Here is a 17,348-nt window from a genome sequence, read left to right on the forward strand (position 1 = left end):
ATGACTCCACATGGATTGTGTTCGAAAATTTACTCGTCAAAATAGAGTAGTGTTTGATTGACCAATCGGGACAAGTGGAACGCATCTGTGATTGGCCGGTTGCAAAAATTCATGTGTATAAATCGTGAGTTTTTATTCTTCTAGATTTTCAGAACGAATATCGGTCTAAAACTTTTATAATCGAAGATTGTAAGTTTGAAACAAGTCTTTATAAATTCACAATCATCGATTTTTTTTTATATCATCGGGATAAAACTTCCCTAGGGACGAACCACAGTGTTTTCAATCGCAGCAATTATAACGGAATGTGGTAAGCCCGGCTGCTTGGAGCCGAACGGAGGGGGTGGGAATAATAAAACGTTAGGCGTGTCGGCGTCCGTTTTTTACGTCTTTTATAACCATTGAGAATCGTCGTTTTGCCGATCCGATTTTTTGTCGTACTGCTAGCAACGACGGCGACGGCAGCGACAAGCCTTCGGAGCGAATCGGCTTCGATCGAAGCGTAATGTCAAAGGCGCACGTGGCTGCGACGCCGCGACGCTCCGAGGATGCCTGGATCATAGACCCGCTACGATAGCGTATCCCAACGATACATATCACATTGAGTGTCGTTGCGTTGCATCGCATGTATGTGCTTGCCGTTTGTTCGCGCGCGAAGGAGGGTATGCTCTTATGGGGTAGCGAGCGGCAGGTAGTCTTTGCCGTGGAATGGAGACGGAGAGCGTGAAATCCGGGGCTAGTGAGCATAGCCATAGCCACCATAGCAGGAGTTCTCAAAAGCATCATCGATCCCATAGCTCGAAGCAGCATCACAGGACACATTCTCACCGTACTACCAGGTAAATTTGATGAATTTGTATCTTGTCTTTTTTTTTTTCATCGTATAACTGTATAAAAGTAAGTCACACAATCAGTACTAGAACTAACTATTGACAGACTCGCACAGTTTTACACATACATATGTATGATCCTATTTTACAATAGGAGCAATCGAAGTCAAAGGAAAGAGAGGCAGAATTTAGATACTAATGAAATGGCTCCATTTCAAACAACTGTAAATGTACGAGGAGATAGCGTAGATAATATGGGTCAGGAGGTGATCGAGGTACAGATACTGCCACAGGATGAGAACTGGGGAGAAAACACCACGGCCGTTACCGGCAATACTTCAGATAGATCAGAATCGACCGAGGATGTAAGCCACTGGCCAAACGAGACCGATGGCTCGTTTGGTTCTAGCTGCAATCGCTATATCGGTCCGATCGTGGCGATGATACTCGGAATAAGCGCCTTCTTTAGTCCTATTGCCATGGTGATCTTGCCTAAATTGGGATTTTTTCCTGACTCAACAACAGTATTGACGATGCAGCAGAAATTACAGCTACTATCGTGCAACGCTGAATGCAAAGGCCAACTATTAGGATTAGCCTTCAAACTGGTGCTACTGGGTATTGGTAGCTGGGCGGTATTTCTGCGTCCTCGAATCGCTACCATGCCGCGCATATTTTTATTCAGAGCAGGAGTGCTGCTGCTCACAATGCTGTGCATTTGTACTTATTGGCTTTTTTACGTTGTACAGGTATATAGGAAAATCTATGTAATGATTTTGAATATAATTTATATATACTTAATTTAGCGAATGTAAAATTATACATGATTATTGATTTTTTTAGATCACTGAGAGTGCTAAGACTGCTGCCAATGGCGAAATATCAGAGTACAAAAGTTTAGTAAATTACGCAGGTACCCTTGCTGATACACTCCTGTTTATACATTATGTTGCTGTGCTCCTTATTGAAGTTCGCCATTTACAGCCTACGTTCTATCTAAAGGTATATGAATGTTGCACATATATCTTTGATCTATAATATTTGTTATCGAATTAAATATCTTATTGGTATTTTCGTTGACAGGTCGTTAGATCGCCGGACGGTGAATCGAGATCCTATGCAATAGGCCAGTTATCAATACAAAGAGCGGCCGTGTGGGTCTTGGAGAGGTACTATACGGAATTCCCGATTTATAATCCGTACTTGGAAAGATTGCCGGTCTCAAAGTCGGGCAGGAAGCAGTCGAGCTTCAAGTTCTACGAGGTTGATGGTGGAGTAACTGGCGCTATGCAATCGCGCGGCGGTAGCGGGGATCGAGCAGTTTTAGCGGCACAGGCACGTCGCCGTGATTCCAGTCACAACGAACGCTTTTACGAGGAGCACGATTACGAACGACGGGTACGAAAACGTCGCGCGAGGCTGATTACTGCCGCCGAGGAGGCATTTGCGCACATCAAACGCTTGCATTCCGAAGTGGACTCCACACCGAACTCGGGACCGATGGATCCCATGGAAGCCGCGCAGGCGGTGTTCCCTTCCATGGCGAGGGCTTTGCAGAAGTATTTGAGAATCACTCGACAACAACCGCGTCATTCTGTAGAATCTATTCTTAATCGTCTTGCCCGGTGTTTGGCCCAAGATGCGGCGCCGCGCGCATTCTTGGAACCGTTCTTCGTCACGAGCCCGGTGTTGTCGAATGAGAAAGAGAGACAAAAGCGATCGCATCATTGGGCTTTGGTGTGCGAGGGAGAGCTACCCTCGCGTCCAATCGCTAACGGTTGTGAATTTCAATTGAGACAAGGAGAAGTAGCACTCTTGTGCACGGCGCATAGATTACCGCACTTTAATCTTACTGAACAATTGGCACATCCTAAATCGAACAAATTTCTTTTGCGACTAAATTCTGAAACTTCTGTTTAAGATGCCTAATAGAATTCTGGAAATTCCGTTCTTTTATTTTCAATGAAATTTTGCAATGCCTTAAAACGGGGATATATGTACTTAATATGATTTTTGGCATAAATGAAATTGGATAGAGATATATTTAAAAAAATAATTTTCTTTGCGTTGAAAGCGCTGGACCTCGCTTTGCGCAGAATACATAATGTGGTAAGTGCTATAGTTCGTTCCATGAAAAATACAAAACGATGGATGGTGGGAACTTTTATTTGCGTAAGAAATATGATCTAATATCTAATGAGTATTGTATCTCGCTTTACATGAAAAATATTTTTTAGACATTTATTCAAAAAGATGTCATCTTGGATTTTTATCAAACTTCATGAAAATCGGAAAGCTAATCTTTTTGAAATACATTTTCTAGAACTTCTCCTGTAACTGAAATATAGACTGTTGTAAAACAATAGCACATATTTAGATGAGTTTTGACATGATAAATTGAAAGAAGCACAAAAATTTGAAGAATAACTAGATATTATTTTGTCGCATTTTTAACTGTGATGATAACATAATTTTTTTTTCTTTAATGAAGGACTACAAAGACATTAATCATTGAACCATACTTTTAAACGTATCTTTGAATAATTTTATGACAAAGTAATAGCATTTATATACTTGTGTGTACTGTATGTATGAAATACTCAATTTTTCTTTTTTATCTAAGAAACGCGCGTACACATTTATTTATTTCATTATATAGTATATAATGCATATCATGAATTATATATATATCTCTTTTTGGAGATAAAATAGGAATAAATTAAAAAAACACAAGAGATTGAATATTTGTACTGATATTTACGTTAATTAATATGCATTCCCGAATTCATGAATTATATTTATAGTACCATATTTACAAAAGAGATATGCTTTAAGTATATAAGAATTATAGACTCATAATATATGTGTTCATATACATGCGCATATGTGTAGTAGTACACAAAAAAACACACACAGTTCATACTTATCATATTTCACTATCAAGGAGAGGATATAAGAAACTTGTATCTCTTGTTATCCTGTGTCCTGCAATGTAATGGTACGCACAGCGAATATACTCGATAATGATAGCCTTAATTTTTGTACTTCAACATTTTTATATGATTTTCACTCTTTAATATTGTATTTATATTAAGTATGCAAAAATGGTAAATTAATTATTAGGTGATAGAAAACTTCGATATATCTGTTAGGTTTATTTTTTCCTCTCACAGTTTCTCTATCTGTATTACTATTTTAAATATTTCTGCGTTGTGATTAGATAAGAATTATGGTCTATTGGTTATAATAATATTAAATTATATATTTATATGTATGCGTTTAAATTATCTTTCTTATTTTTTAATGCTTGATAAAATAATATAGAAAGCATATCTTGAATGAAATTTGAAAATAATGTCGCAATTACTCTTTGTCGGATAATTTTATTGCAATCTTCCATTTTCTTCCATAATCTGTAATCATTGTAATAATCGTTCAATGCAAACATTTAAAAGTGTAAGAACTTTTAAGGATGAATGATGAAATATTTGGAAAAAAAAACTATGGCACATAAAATAAATTATATAATTTAATAATTGAATTACTTATAAATTACATATCTTTTAGCATGTATTTAGATTTGAATTCAAATATGTGTTAATGCATATTCTATATTATTTGATTGCAAAATACGTTCGAGAAATTTATATATTCTGGAATATGTATATAGTGAAAACAGAAATTCTATAATTATAGATTTTTACGTGTATATATAATCGTACAAATCTCATCATTGGTTAAATTGATGATAGTAGCTTGAATTGTAAACATAACGGGTTACAAAGAAAAAGCGAGGTTTATATATTGAGAAGTAATTAATATTGTTGAACTTCTCTCCGAGATTGTCTTTAAGAAAATTGACAAATATAAAAGCTCTCTATGATGAGACGATAGCTTTCAAGAAAGCGTACAGTTTGCAGTAAGCACACTTTTTACGCTTGTGTATGTGTGAGATGTTTTCATGTGTTGTATGCTTCGCTTCACGTTTGTACATCATATAAGATAAAAACATATGAAAAAAAAAACTCAATAATTTTTTAAATTACCCTGGTAGAGGATCTTTGATTAAAGAAATATTAAAATAAGATTGCAAGGATACAGAGAGAATAATTCTTTTTTTTTTCTGTTGAGATTGAATACGTAATGTGATTGAATATGAATATGTAATTTTTTTACTGATGTGAGTAGCTTTTGCTATGAATGTTTCTTTTTTATTTATGTGTGCTCGCGTGATGACTGTGTATTATTCGAAAGATGAAATATACATTTGATGTATAAAAAAACTTTCTCTGGTTTTTTCTTTCTTGTGTGGAAAAGTGTTTCAACTAATGAGTGAATGAGAAAATAAAAATTAATAGTACTTAAAAAGCCATTAATGACATTGCGATTAAGAGATGATCTCTTAATCATCTTAAAACTGACATTGGTTATTGCGCAAAAAAACAGATTGTCATTAACGATGTACATATTTATTCGCACAATTATGAAATCTTTGTCATTTTAATAGTCTGTAAGCGAAGAAGTAGATGTACGAACACGAACATCATGCATGTTGATTTAGCTGTTATGATAATCTAATCTTCTTTCATTTTATAAAGAACGCGAAATACAAAACATGGATTAAGAAATACTGTTTGAATTTTTCCATTTGAAATTATTATATGAAAAATATCATTAACATACCCTATGCCTAATTTCTTTTGGAGAAAAGAGAATTAGGACGTATATATAATTAAAAACACTCATAGTAAAATCTTATAAAAATAATTTCAGGATGGAATTTTTAAGTTTTGAGGATTACAAAATGATTTAAAATATCTAATAAGTTAAAAGAAAAGAAAAAATGAAAGAGTATGTTACATGATATATCTTTGATATATAATATCAAAATTGAAATAAAATTTGAATCATCCAACTGTTTAAGGCTATGATTTTAATTAATCGAATAAGATATTTCTCTCTTTTTTTTTTCTCTGAGTGGAGATCAATAATTTTTTTATATATACTTGCGCAATATACGTATTACAAAAGTATCAAGTAAACGCGTCGAGAATATATGTATATGTAATATTTGGACAAGTGGTTTGCCACATCATTTCATATATAAACGTTTTCTATATAAGATTCTTGATTGTACTATCTATGTGCGATCATGTATATATAATAGTGTTAATATATTTTGTTACATCATTGAATACATTTTTTCCATGAGTATATTAGCAAAACTTTACGTCGAATGCGTTCTTACTAAAGAAAGCTCTTCTGCTCCGTATAGTATAATTTCAGTGAAGACCTAATTTCATACATACTTTGAAGTACAGTGTTAACATTGTGATATTACCGCCAAAGTATGCGTCGCTCTTTCATGTAAGAGACATTGGAGTTTTATTTTTAATATTTCTCTAATATAAGATAATGTAATGAATTGCCTTTGATTAATAAATACTTTAATACTTAATTCTTATCACTATAAAATTTAATATTTAAAAATTATTATGAGACAATTGTACAAATATATCTTAATACTAATTAGACCTATTACGTACGTGTGCCAAGCTGTTAAAAAATATTTTTAATATAAAATTAATTCGAAACTGCAAAATTCTACTATTAAAAAACACGCTAATCAATAATTTTCTTAATAATCTATTATAAAACCTTTGTAGAATTTTTCAAGTGGCCGTAACGTATGCGTACGTTACGTTCGCAGCTCCGAAAAGTAATGAGGATTACACATTATGCACCACGCAAAAGTGTGTGGATACAGGTATGTGTTTTAATTCATCGCCTCATTTCATTGATTATTTTATTTATAAATCTCTATGTATAAATTATTTTTATCATCATTTTTAAACGACACATATTTTACTCGACGTATTTGATAATAATTTTTTTATCACATTACTTTTTATTTACAGCGTCGAAGATTTTAGCCAGACTCGATCGTACCGTTGATCCTTGCGATAATTTTTATCAATTTGCTTGCGGTGGATGGTTAAAAAATAATCCGGCGAATATTTCGTATCCGAGAATTAGCTCGCTGTCGGTGATTAGTGAGGAAACGATGGATCAAATTAAAGGTGCGAAATATCGATTCATTATTAACATTGTTAAAAATATCTACATTAACGATATTACGTTACATTAAATTGATATTTTTATTAATATCTACATGCTGTAATTTACAAACTTGTGCATGATTGCTCTTTATTATATCCGCAGAGATCTTAGAAGATGGTCCCGGACCGGACGACACGCTTTCGTTGCAAAAAGCGAGGGAGATATATAACATGTGCATGGATGTCGGTACGTATATGAATCAAGACATATGATAAAAAAGAATTCTTCAAAATTAAAGTCCGAAGGATAAACGGAGAAGTAAAGTATTTTTTTGATCTTTTATCAGAGACACTTAAAAAGATCGGGATCAACAGCCTTAGAAGAGTCGTGCGAAAGAACGGTGGATGGCCGATGACTATGTCCCCTGTCGAATGGAAATTAAAAGGATTTAAACATTGGCAACAAATTAGCGACATTATGCAGAATAATTTGTTTGACAACGGTCTTTACAGTATAGCGGTGATGGTAGATGACAAAAAGTCTGACAGCAATGTCATCACCGTATGTATATTATATTCTTATATTTTATAAAATATTTATAAAATACACACAATTTTTGTATAAAAATATTTATATTGTATTGTATATATAATATTAAATAAATATAAAAATAGATATTATATATTTATTTGTATAATATTATAATTATATATATGAGAATATCTTATTTGCAGTATTGTTTGAGGAAAAAAGCTTAGAAAATTTTGCACAAGGCAAAAAGGAAAAAAAATAGTTTTATACGATCTATTGTATTTTTCTAGATCTTGGAACCTATCTTCTTCGCACCGCGTGACATCGTGATCGGTCTCAGCGAGGATCCCGAGCAATTGATGTTATATAGATCCACTATCAAAACAGTTGCTAACATCTTTATAAACGACCAGGGTTCATACGTTGACGAGGCGACACTAGATCAAGAGACGTTTGATGTCGCAAATTTCGAGATTGAATTGGCTAAGGTGTTGTTATTGAGCTCTCGCTGCATTGATATTTTAACATTTGAATCACTCGTTTTGTTTTTTAAAATTTCTTTTCTTTTCTTCATCGATATCTCTTCATCAATCCATGTACTTTTATATCACCGAAAATATTTTTAACGTTATGCGAGATTATCTTTCTCCTCCATCTGATGACTTTTTAACTAAAGCAAAAACTATTTTAATCCATTTAATGTCAAAACTTTAAAAACCGATTGCATCGATTTATTACTCTATTTTGTTTATTTTATCTACTGCAGCTAACACTAAACCTCGAAGATAGTAGAGACATCGATCAAGTTTACAACCCGCTAACAATCAAACAATTGCAACAAGCCTATGATGCGCAACGTCCTGTAAAGGGCAAGGTCGGCTTTAAATTTATTTATCTTAATACCTATTCTACATTTATTAATTTTTTATTTATATTCTATTCTCTTACTTGCATCGCAGATAAACTGGCTTGAACGTATTCGAAGATTGTTTGCGCCAAAAAGAATTAAATCATCCGAGAAACTTGTCGTTCACGCATATAAATACCTTACTAATTTAGTACCGCTACTAGAACGAACGCCCACTCGTACTATCGGTAAGATTTTTGAGATGTTTAAAAGGACGCAATTATTAGATAAAAAATTCTAATTATCTCAACAATCTGATTACGCTTGTAGTCAACTATATGCAATGGAATCTCATCAGAGCTCTGTTACCTTACACCGAACGTACGGAAAAAATTGCTATCCAACTTGCCAAAGAGTTTAAGGGAGAGAAGGAGGATAATTTAAAGTACGTGTATTATTATTATTAACAATATATGGTCACGTATTTGAGAAATTTAATGCAATAATAGTATATAAAGAATAAATTTTAAATCCTTTTTATTACAAGAGAGACACAACATATTACGTCACCATAAATCGTAAATGTTGCTTTTCATTATTTGTTTATAGATAAATTTTATCTTTAATTTACATTTCTGTTAAAAATGTTTCTAAATTTATTTTGCCAAATTATTTCTTCACATCCGATTATTTCTCAAACTACGTTGTTGTTGTATCTAATAACTCAATGCAAACGAAGCTAATTAAGTGCTAATTAAATGAAACTCATCAAGGTGGAAGAGTTGTGTAAACAAAGCCAATTTAAACTCGGCCATCTCGCATGAATACGCCAAGAGATACGTCAAGCACGAAAATAAAGAAGATGTAAGTCTGTATTAGTTAAAAAGACACAAAAGACGAAATTAATTGAATTCGTTATGTCATAATTTTCATAAATAAATTACGCAAATCGTTTACTTCAGCTCATTGAAATAATCACGAACATCGAAGATGTTGTTCGTGAGCAAATCTCAGCGTCTATTTGGATGGACGAGGCTACGACGAAGGCATCTCTCGAAAAATTGTCTTATATGAGAATGCAAGTTCTCACGCCAGATTGGTACAGCAACAAAGCTATTGACAAGTATTACAATGGCGTAAGTATACATTGATAAGTTGATAATATTTTGTAAATAATGGATAAAAGAATTTGATATATCATTCTCTTGGAACAATGTTATATAAAACAGATATTGTTATATATAAAAAAAATTATATATATATTTCAGTTAACTGTCACATGGGACTATCTCGGAAGTGTAATAAATATAATGAACTTTGAAATCAAAACAATGTTGAGCAAACTGAGGAAGCCAGTCGACAAAAACGAGTGAGTCTTACAATTCTTTTTACTTAATGTAATATATATATATATATAATTAATTCAAATTTATTTGATTTAACAGCTATGTAACAAACTCGTTAGAGAATTGAAATAAGGGCGGAAACATCCAAGAACATGAATAATGCTATTTTTCTTTGTAACAGGTGGCTTATGGAACCGACGGTAGTGAACGCTTATTACAATCCATCTGGCAATGAAATCGGTGAATTTTTTCGAATTTTTATTTTCGCTTTTCTTTATTAATATTTTAATAAATCGTGAAATTTATTATCAACTTATTTTGCCGATTTTAGTTATTACTGCTGCCATATCGCAAGATCCTGTATACGATAAAAATCATCCTGCGTAAGTATTTATATTAATAAATTTTTAAAATAAAAAGAACAATTTCCTTGCGAGAAATTCAATTGAAGATACCTCTTTTATATTTTTATTTCATTTTTTATTCAATGTAGTTGGTTTTTTTTTTTGCATTCTGCTCTTTAATTTAACTTTTTACTAGGTATATGAATTATGGAGGAATAGGCGTTGTCATTGGTCACGAGATTAATCATGGCTTCGATAATACCGGTAATTTTTTGATGACAATATGAAATATAGTGGTATGTATAACGTACCTTTTTGTAGGTCGTAAATATGACAAAAACGGCAATGCCGTACAATGGTGGACACAGTATACTATCGACAAATATGAGCAAAAAACGCAATGTTTTGTTGACCAGTACAACAGTTATTTGGTGCCAGGCTTGGAGGAATCAAACATTTATGTAAGTAATTGCGTTCAGCAGAAATCATATTCCTAATCTTTCTACGGAGATTGTCCTTTAATTTTTTCTATATTTCCAACACTTTCTTTCAAGTATTTTTTTACTATACTTTAACATCCGAATGATATTTTTTACGATTTTCTTACATCGATTTTTTAATATTTGCAAAATTTTGTAGGTGAATGGACAATTGACGCTAGGAGAAAACATCGGCGATTCCGCTGGCGTTGTGGCCGCGTATTACGCATACCAGTACAAAAAAGCAAAACTGAACAAATCTGAGATACGACTGCAAGGACTCGAGGAGTTTAGCGACAATCAGATCTTCTTTATGAACTTTGCACATGTATGTGTAATGAAATATGCAAAAAATTTATTGAACAGACAATCATTAAAAAGTAGAATCAAAGTTGTTATTGCCGTAATCTAATTTTTTTTTTTCAGGCATTCTGTGAGAATGTCACGCCGCAACAGACACAAGTGTTATTGCTGGACGAGCATCCTAGGCCGGAAATAAGAATACGCGGTAGCCTTTCGAATTTCCCTGAATTCTCTGCAGCTTACAATTGTCCGGCAGGAAAAGGAATGAATCCGGATACGAAATGTTCTCTTTGGTGAATAAGAGAGAGAGAGAGAGAGAGAGACGAACCTACTCTTAAAAAGGCATGTTAAATCGATACTGAAATGTATCAAAGTTCTCTCGAAAATCTCAAAGTTTATTGTTGTTTCTTTTCTGTGTTGTCGATTGGTTGTATCCTTGTAAACAACTGTCATCACATAATTTTATTCCTCTCGAAAAATGAAAATTTATTTTCCTAAAACTAAATGTTAGGGATTTATTAATGTTTTATTAGCATGATGTTTTTTCATTGCAGTGTATACTACGGATAGCAATAATAAGTTATTATTGAAATATTTTTATGTATATACACATGTAAGGTAAATAAATGTTCTTAAATTAATCTCTTTAATAATACTGTTTTTAATTTTTAAATATAACGTACAGAAGATATTTATAATAAATTGCTTTTACTTTTTTCTTATTCTTAAAACAAAAATATGTTACTTTAAGAAATATCAAATTATATTTTAAATTCAATCTTTTTATTAATTAATTAATTTTTTTATTATTATATTATTTAATTATTTAATTATTTAATTAGTTATTTAATTTATTAATTCAGTTGAATGCATATCGATGCACATTATAAAAGCTATTATATGTAAATTTATATAAATATAAGTAATTAAAACAATAAGATAATTAATACTACAAATCTTTTGAAAATAAAGACATAATAATACATACGTCCTGCTTAATCATATTGATAAATAAAAAAAAATAGTGTATTTTTTTATAGTTTTATACGCGATAAGTATTTTGAAGCTATTAATAAATCTAGCTGTTTTTTGTTTTTTTTTAGCTATATCTGTTTCCTCCATAAATTGATTCGATTAAAAAGGTTAACAATTTTTGTACGTATGTATATGTATGTCCAGTGATAACATTCACGAGGGTTTTACCTTGAACCCCGAAGAAAATCGATTATTTCGCACGCCATTCATATCTTGGTGGGGACTGGTTGCAGGGCGTTAGCACTTTCTCGTGGACTTCACCATGACGACGGCGATGTCGAGCCAGGTGCATTGATTCTCCTGGCCGAGTCGACAGGTAGTAATGGTCATCGAAGCGGCCAGCACGTCGTTATCTTTGATTCTTTCAACATCCGATCGCAAACCTTCTGCCTTCAGGATTGAACTGGAATCGCGTTCGGCTGATGTTTCGAATGATAATTAAGAAAGGTGATTAATAACGAACTCCTCCATAGTAAGATTATTTAATAATAGATATATATCTAATTTCGTGATTACATATATGGATTTTAGAAGAGAAAAAAATGTCTTTTAATTTGTCAAAAGCAATTGAGATATATATTCACGAAAGACACATTTATGAATAGAAAAAGAATGAGAGAAACAAAAATATGCTAAAAGAACCACAGCTAGATTTATTTTAATAACTCTGAAATATTTATCGTATAAAACTATAAAAATTACAATATTTCTTTTTATTTAACAATGTTGATTAAATTAATTTAATTCATTTTATATTAAAAATATTCCTTTTTAGTCAAATTTATTAAAAGTTACAGACTCTCTTCTTTATTATTTATATTTATTGTTATTTATATCATACCATATCGTACACAATTCAGTAAACCATGACGGAGCATAAAGGAACGTCTTTCTTCCATTCGTGCGTGAAGATGCCGGTGGATCCTTATAGCAGGCAACCAACTCCTTCATATGAACGTCCTCGACTGTCGTCGACGCGGAGTCGAAGGTCGGAGAAGGTAAAAAAAATCAACTTTGCCGAAAGCGAACCGATTGCCGTTGCTGAGAACTCGGAATCGTCGAGTCCGCGCGATACCCTGGAGAACTTTCTGGAATTCATGAAGAGCATACCGGATTACGGGCAGATACACCATCTGTCAAACGAGCAATTCAAGCAGAGAGTCGAGTATCTGAGGAGGAAACAACGGCTACTTCTACAGAATTTGAGGGATTCACTGGATGATTTGGCGGAAAAGCCACCGTCGCGATTGTCGATTACAAGAAACGAGAACACGAAGTCGAAGGATATCAAGTCGGACATTGCCGATGATCTCAAGTTGAATGGTAAGAAATGCTATCTCGAAGAGTCCAGGACCAGCAGCCCGATACTTTTTCCGTCCGGCACTTTCGCCGGTCTCGCCGAGGATCAAGATCTGCTAACGTACAGGTGATGTATCAATTATCGAAGAAAGCGATTGAGATAAAAATCTTAATGTTCAAGTGTATTTTTTACTATTTAATTTTATTCTAAGGTATTCCCGATACTATTTTATTTTATTTTGTCGATTTTTATTTTATCGTTTGATCATCATTGCTCACTGACTCCCGATGTTGATTCCAGATACAGGGACAAGGATAAGGAGACGAAAACTATGCGCAATAAAGAGATATTCGCGGCTAATAAAAGTTGGAGTACATGGAGTGGATCAAAAAGTGACGATAGCGTAGATAGTGATGGCGAAGACAGCATCGAGACGAAGAGTTTGCCGCCTAATAGCTCGAAAGAATGGCACCCTACGTTGCCCAAACCATTTAGCTTCACATTAAGGTGCAATTTCAAATAACCAAATTTTCCAAAAGATATCTAAAAGTATCTGTATTTAAAAATGGCAATAAACGCGACTTACAAGCGTTCCTTTTTGTCTCGATATAATTTATACATTGATTAATTTTTATAATTCTAATTTAATCCTTATATTTTTTTATTTTATTTTAATATATCGTTTTATCCTGTTTATGTATATATATATATATATATATATATATATATATATATATCCATATAAATTAACATAAAAAATCTTACTCTGTTTCAGGGAAGAAGCGGAAAAATATATGACGGAAATGGAAGCGACCGAGCGTATGAATCAGGATAACGCGAAAAAGAGTCCTTCGAAGAAACGACGAGTCAGACCAATTCCTATTACGTCTAAGATACCGCTTTATGACAAATTGATGGCCGAGAAAGAGGAAAGGTCAGAGCCATGTAATTTTCGTGTTTTATAATATGGATGAAAGAACGGCATAATACTTTGACACTTCTCGCGAATTTAATGTCAATTTTATTTAGTTTTGAAAATTCCATTATATTTTAATATATTTTAATATATATTTTCTATATAATTATATATATACATGTAATTTGTGATACGTATTTCTTTTTTATTTTAATTCTCAAGCAGTGTTAAGGCTGAATTAATCGCTGATTTATAACACTTATTATTTATTATCTTTTTATTATCTTTATTATTATTATATTATTATTATATTTATTATCTTTTAAAATATGTGTAATAGATTCATCTATCATAGTTTTAAATAAAAATGAATTATGATAATCGATATATCGCGCATTTCTGATTTCCAGAAGTCGCATTGTTCGCGAGGAGAGCGCCCTGAATTTGCTGTCACAGGTGCGACCTTTCAAGCTAGAGTGCGAACGACGTGCCTGGCGTTCCTTGGCAAGGTCTAGCCCCGAGCTCCGCTCGAGCAAAAGCAGTTCCTCGCGCTTCAAGGCCAAACCTGTACCGAGAAACTTGTTCGGCACTGAGGTTTACGATCGCATGCTTGAGGATGAGTATTACAGGTCAGTCCCCCAACATTCTGTCGAATTTTTTATTTTCTTTCATACGGGAAAAAAATTAAATGGACATCTTTACGCGTATTTCTAGATGGCATCTCGCGCATTCTTTCTCTTTCTTGATAATACAAACATCGCGAAGAAGGCGAAATCGCACCGTTATTTAAATGCCCCGGAAAATATTGCCTATCCTCTCGGGTAGACATCGAGGTATAATCTTTAATTTACAGACGGATACAAATTTTAATTACGATTCAAACCGTTGGGACAATGAATTATTTAGAATCCACCTTTTTCAAAAAAAGTTAAATGGCTTAACAGAATTACTTGAGAATTCTTCGAGAGTTAAAGAGGATTAGATTCAGATTATAAAAATTCTGCGCGCTATTCCAGACAGCTGAAGAAAAGGGTGAGGGCCGCCGAGCTGCTGAAATCCTCCTCCTTGCCGCCGTCGATGGCGAGACGCGAGCGTGTCAAATCCGCATGTGCACATTTGCAGGATGTTACGTCCAACAAGGATGACGATGAATCCGTCATTCCGACGACGACAACAACGGCGTCCGATAGAACCAGATCCGCGATGACGTCCGCGATGATGTCCTCACGCGGAAACAATCTGGCCGCGATTCTGAGATGTCAGGCTTCCCGGTACGATCTGTAGATTCAATAAAAAAAAATATGTTATAGGATTAATATTAGATAAAGTGATATCGAAGAATTAATTTTATGATATCGTGGAAAATTAACGAAAAAGATCAGGTTGTTTTTCGTTGTCGGGATATCGAAAATTAAGTAATTTTAAACAATCACACACATACACCGTGAAATTGATAATTTACATTTCAGGAGTGCAATTAAATAAGGAAATACATATTATTTCTTCGTTAATTTTAAATAGATTTTATTTTGACAGAATCTTCTAATTTCAATTTAGGAATAAATGAGAAAATAATATTAATAATATTAATGAAAATAACATTAAACACAAGTAGCGTTTAAGAAGATTTTTTTTTTTTTTTATGGAAAATGATTGATAAACAGATTATTTTTTATTCTGCACATACATAAAAAGCAGAGATATTTATTTTAACGTAATAGAGATGCAGAAAATTTTCGTACGATGAAATTTTTGCCGAATGTGTAAGTTTAATTTTTCAAATACCGATCGCATATTTCTAATTGCTTTAATCAGAGGGGAATTCACGCGCGTAAATGACGATCGCAAACTCGTCGCAGAGAAAAACTGGAGCGCGAGATACGGGAACGAATGGAGGAGAAACGACGGGAGCAGATACTGAAGTTCAGGGAGACGCTGATCGGTCGGAAGCCCGCGTGGAGGGCCTTAAGATCGGCTGCGAGGTACGCAGAATCCAATCTATAGATCCAATCATTCCGACTTTCATGATTCGGACATTGATGTAATGTCGCGTAAACAAGGCACGAGCATGACAGGGATCTGGATATACGGACGTCTCTTCGTCGGGACGAGGCGCGGGAGCAGGCCGAGCGTCATCGTCTGCACATGGAGATGATGCTGGATCGCGTGACGCAAATACCGACTTTGTTCGAACGGCATTCCCAGGTATAATAAGCTCTATGCGTCATCACGGAAATAATATTTCCGGGATCGCGGAAACAAATAGTATATTTATCAATTACTTTATAATCTTCTCTGGCAAGGAAATATACATTTTAAACAGGCAATATTTCATTTATACACTTTAAGCGCGCATTAACATACTTCATTCAGAGAGTATAATATTAATATCTTATTACTTACTTTGTTATTATATTAAATTCAACATAAAACAAGAGAAAATATATATTTTTTTAAATTTATAATCACATATGCAATTTATAACGAAAAATGATAAGGTAATAATAATATTAACTATGTACAAGACATTTGAAGAACTAATAGATTTCTTCAGAAGCATCGTGTAAACTACGCTTTATGCGATAAATTTTATAGAGTTTCCAGTCACTTGTAATGGCGCAACAAGAGAAAACTTCTCCAAAGAGCGTCAACATCCGCAAGAAGAAGAAGAAGAAGAAGAAGAGAAAGCAGCAGCAGCAGCCGCCGAAAAGGCCCATGTCGAGCAGTCTAGATTCGTACATGAGCTTTGTTAGCAACTACAGACCGAATTCAGGATCGTTGACCAGCTTTTCCGGCACTCTAATCTCCTCGAGCCAATCATCATCGAAGTCGTCGCATGGTTCCTCCGATAAGTCAGCGGCCAAATCGGAAGGCTCGACATCGAAGAGGAAGACCGATCGCGGCCCGCTCAAGGTGTCGATCAACGAAACGGCGGAACTGATCGAGGATCGTAAGTCGACGAGCAGCGACGAGCGATCTCGCAGCGAGGAACACGAAGATGCATTGTAAAACGAGGGCAATGTCATCGCTAAAGAGTAAAAAAAAAAAAAAATTAAACTGATATCTTTAATTCTTCTGAAGATATTCTAAATTTCAAATTTGTATTATATTGATTGATTATAATATATAGTTAATAGAGCATATGTTATATGATAAAATTATATAGCTGAGCTTTTAATTGAAAATTTGCTTAAAATTAACGAAGGAAAAGAATTAATTTTTTCTTAATATGCTTATCTACATATATTTTACATTACTATAATATATATCTTGTAAATTGTATCTTCTTTAATATACTTTTTTCTTATTTACAATTATTTATAAAAATTCATAAATTAATAATCATTTATAGTTAAA

General features: G+C 33.5%; 3 protein-coding genes across 4 annotated transcripts; all 3 read left to right on the top strand.

Annotated features, from left to right (window-relative positions):
• The first annotated feature begins 254 nt into the window (after nt 1-254).
• Vang (Strabismus domain-containing protein Vang) lies at nt 255-4,238 on the top strand. Its single transcript, XM_070295435.1, has 4 exons — nt 255-839; nt 985-1,579; nt 1,674-1,832; nt 1,914-4,238. The coding sequence occupies exons 1-4, from the start codon at nt 709-711 to the stop codon at nt 2,748-2,750; spliced, it is 1,722 nt and encodes a 573-aa protein (XP_070151536.1). The 5' UTR covers nt 255-708; the 3' UTR covers nt 2,751-4,238.
• A 1,942-nt stretch (nt 4,239-6,180) lies between these two features.
• Nucleotides 6,181-11,078, top strand: LOC138933608 (endothelin-converting enzyme 1-like). The gene is made up of 18 exons (XM_070296429.1): nt 6,181-6,197; nt 6,497-6,597; nt 6,749-6,910; nt 7,053-7,136; nt 7,237-7,451; nt 7,712-7,909; nt 8,188-8,295; nt 8,381-8,516; nt 8,599-8,713; nt 9,042-9,132; nt 9,231-9,404; nt 9,537-9,637; nt 9,796-9,854; nt 9,946-9,997; nt 10,155-10,222; nt 10,280-10,419; nt 10,598-10,765; nt 10,864-11,078. Exons 1-18 carry the CDS (start codon nt 6,181-6,183, stop codon nt 11,035-11,037), a joined length of 2,163 nt encoding a protein of 720 aa, XP_070152530.1. The 3' UTR covers nt 11,038-11,078.
• Nucleotides 11,079-12,089: 1,011 nt separating this feature from the next.
• LOC138933744 (protein FAM161A-like) lies at nt 12,090-17,203 on the top strand. Of its 2 annotated transcripts, none has more exons than XM_070296727.1 (9): nt 12,090-12,222; nt 12,636-13,201; nt 13,376-13,582; nt 13,851-14,009; nt 14,402-14,620; nt 15,008-15,262; nt 15,851-15,973; nt 16,052-16,196; nt 16,587-17,203. In XM_070296727.1, the coding sequence occupies exons 2-9, from the start codon at nt 12,642-12,644 to the stop codon at nt 16,998-17,000; spliced, it is 2,082 nt and encodes a 693-aa protein (XP_070152828.1). In that variant the 5' UTR covers nt 12,090-12,222; nt 12,636-12,641; the 3' UTR covers nt 17,001-17,203. The 2 variants fall into 2 exon arrangements, with proteins under 2 accessions (XP_070152828.1, XP_070152829.1); XM_070296728.1 differs by having other exon boundaries at nt 12,687-13,201.
• Nucleotides 17,204-17,348: the final 145 nt, after the last annotated feature.

Source organism: Polyergus mexicanus, unplaced genomic scaffold (genome assembly GCF_030449975.1).
Source record: "Polyergus mexicanus isolate NDT 795.1 unplaced genomic scaffold, iyPolMexi1.0 SCAF_5, whole genome shotgun sequence".
NCBI classification, from domain to species: Eukaryota; Metazoa; Arthropoda; class Insecta; order Hymenoptera; family Formicidae; genus Polyergus; species Polyergus mexicanus.

What these genes read in the sequence shown, in the direction of transcription:
- Vang (XM_070295435.1), top strand. Translation starts at nt 709, where the DNA reads ATGGAGACGGAGAGCGTGAAATCCGGGGCTAGTGAGCATAGCCATAGC. An exon ending in CATTCTCACCGTACTACCAG is followed by an intron (nt 840 to 984) that starts GTAAATTTGATG and finishes ATTTTACAATAG; the next exon opens with GAGCAATCGAAGTCAAAGGA. An exon ending in AGCCTACGTTCTATCTAAAG is followed by an intron (nt 1,833 to 1,913) that starts GTATATGAATGT and finishes TTTCGTTGACAG; the next exon opens with GTCGTTAGATCGCCGGACGG.
- LOC138933608 (XM_070296429.1), top strand. An exon ending in TCGAGATTGAATTGGCTAAG is followed by an intron (nt 7,910 to 8,187) that starts GTGTTGTTATTG and finishes TATCTACTGCAG; the next exon opens with CTAACACTAAACCTCGAAGA. An exon ending in TTGACAAGTATTACAATGGC is followed by an intron (nt 9,405 to 9,536) that starts GTAAGTATACAT and finishes TATATATTTCAG; the next exon opens with TTAACTGTCACATGGGACTA.
- LOC138933744 (XM_070296727.1), top strand. Translation starts at nt 12,642, where the DNA reads ATGACGGAGCATAAAGGAACGTCTTTCTTCCATTCGTGCGTGAAGATG. An exon ending in CCATTTAGCTTCACATTAAG is followed by an intron (nt 13,583 to 13,850) that starts GTGCAATTTCAA and finishes ACTCTGTTTCAG; the next exon opens with GGAAGAAGCGGAAAAATATA. An exon ending in ATGGCCGAGAAAGAGGAAAG is followed by an intron (nt 14,010 to 14,401) that starts GTCAGAGCCATG and finishes TCTGATTTCCAG; the next exon opens with AAGTCGCATTGTTCGCGAGG.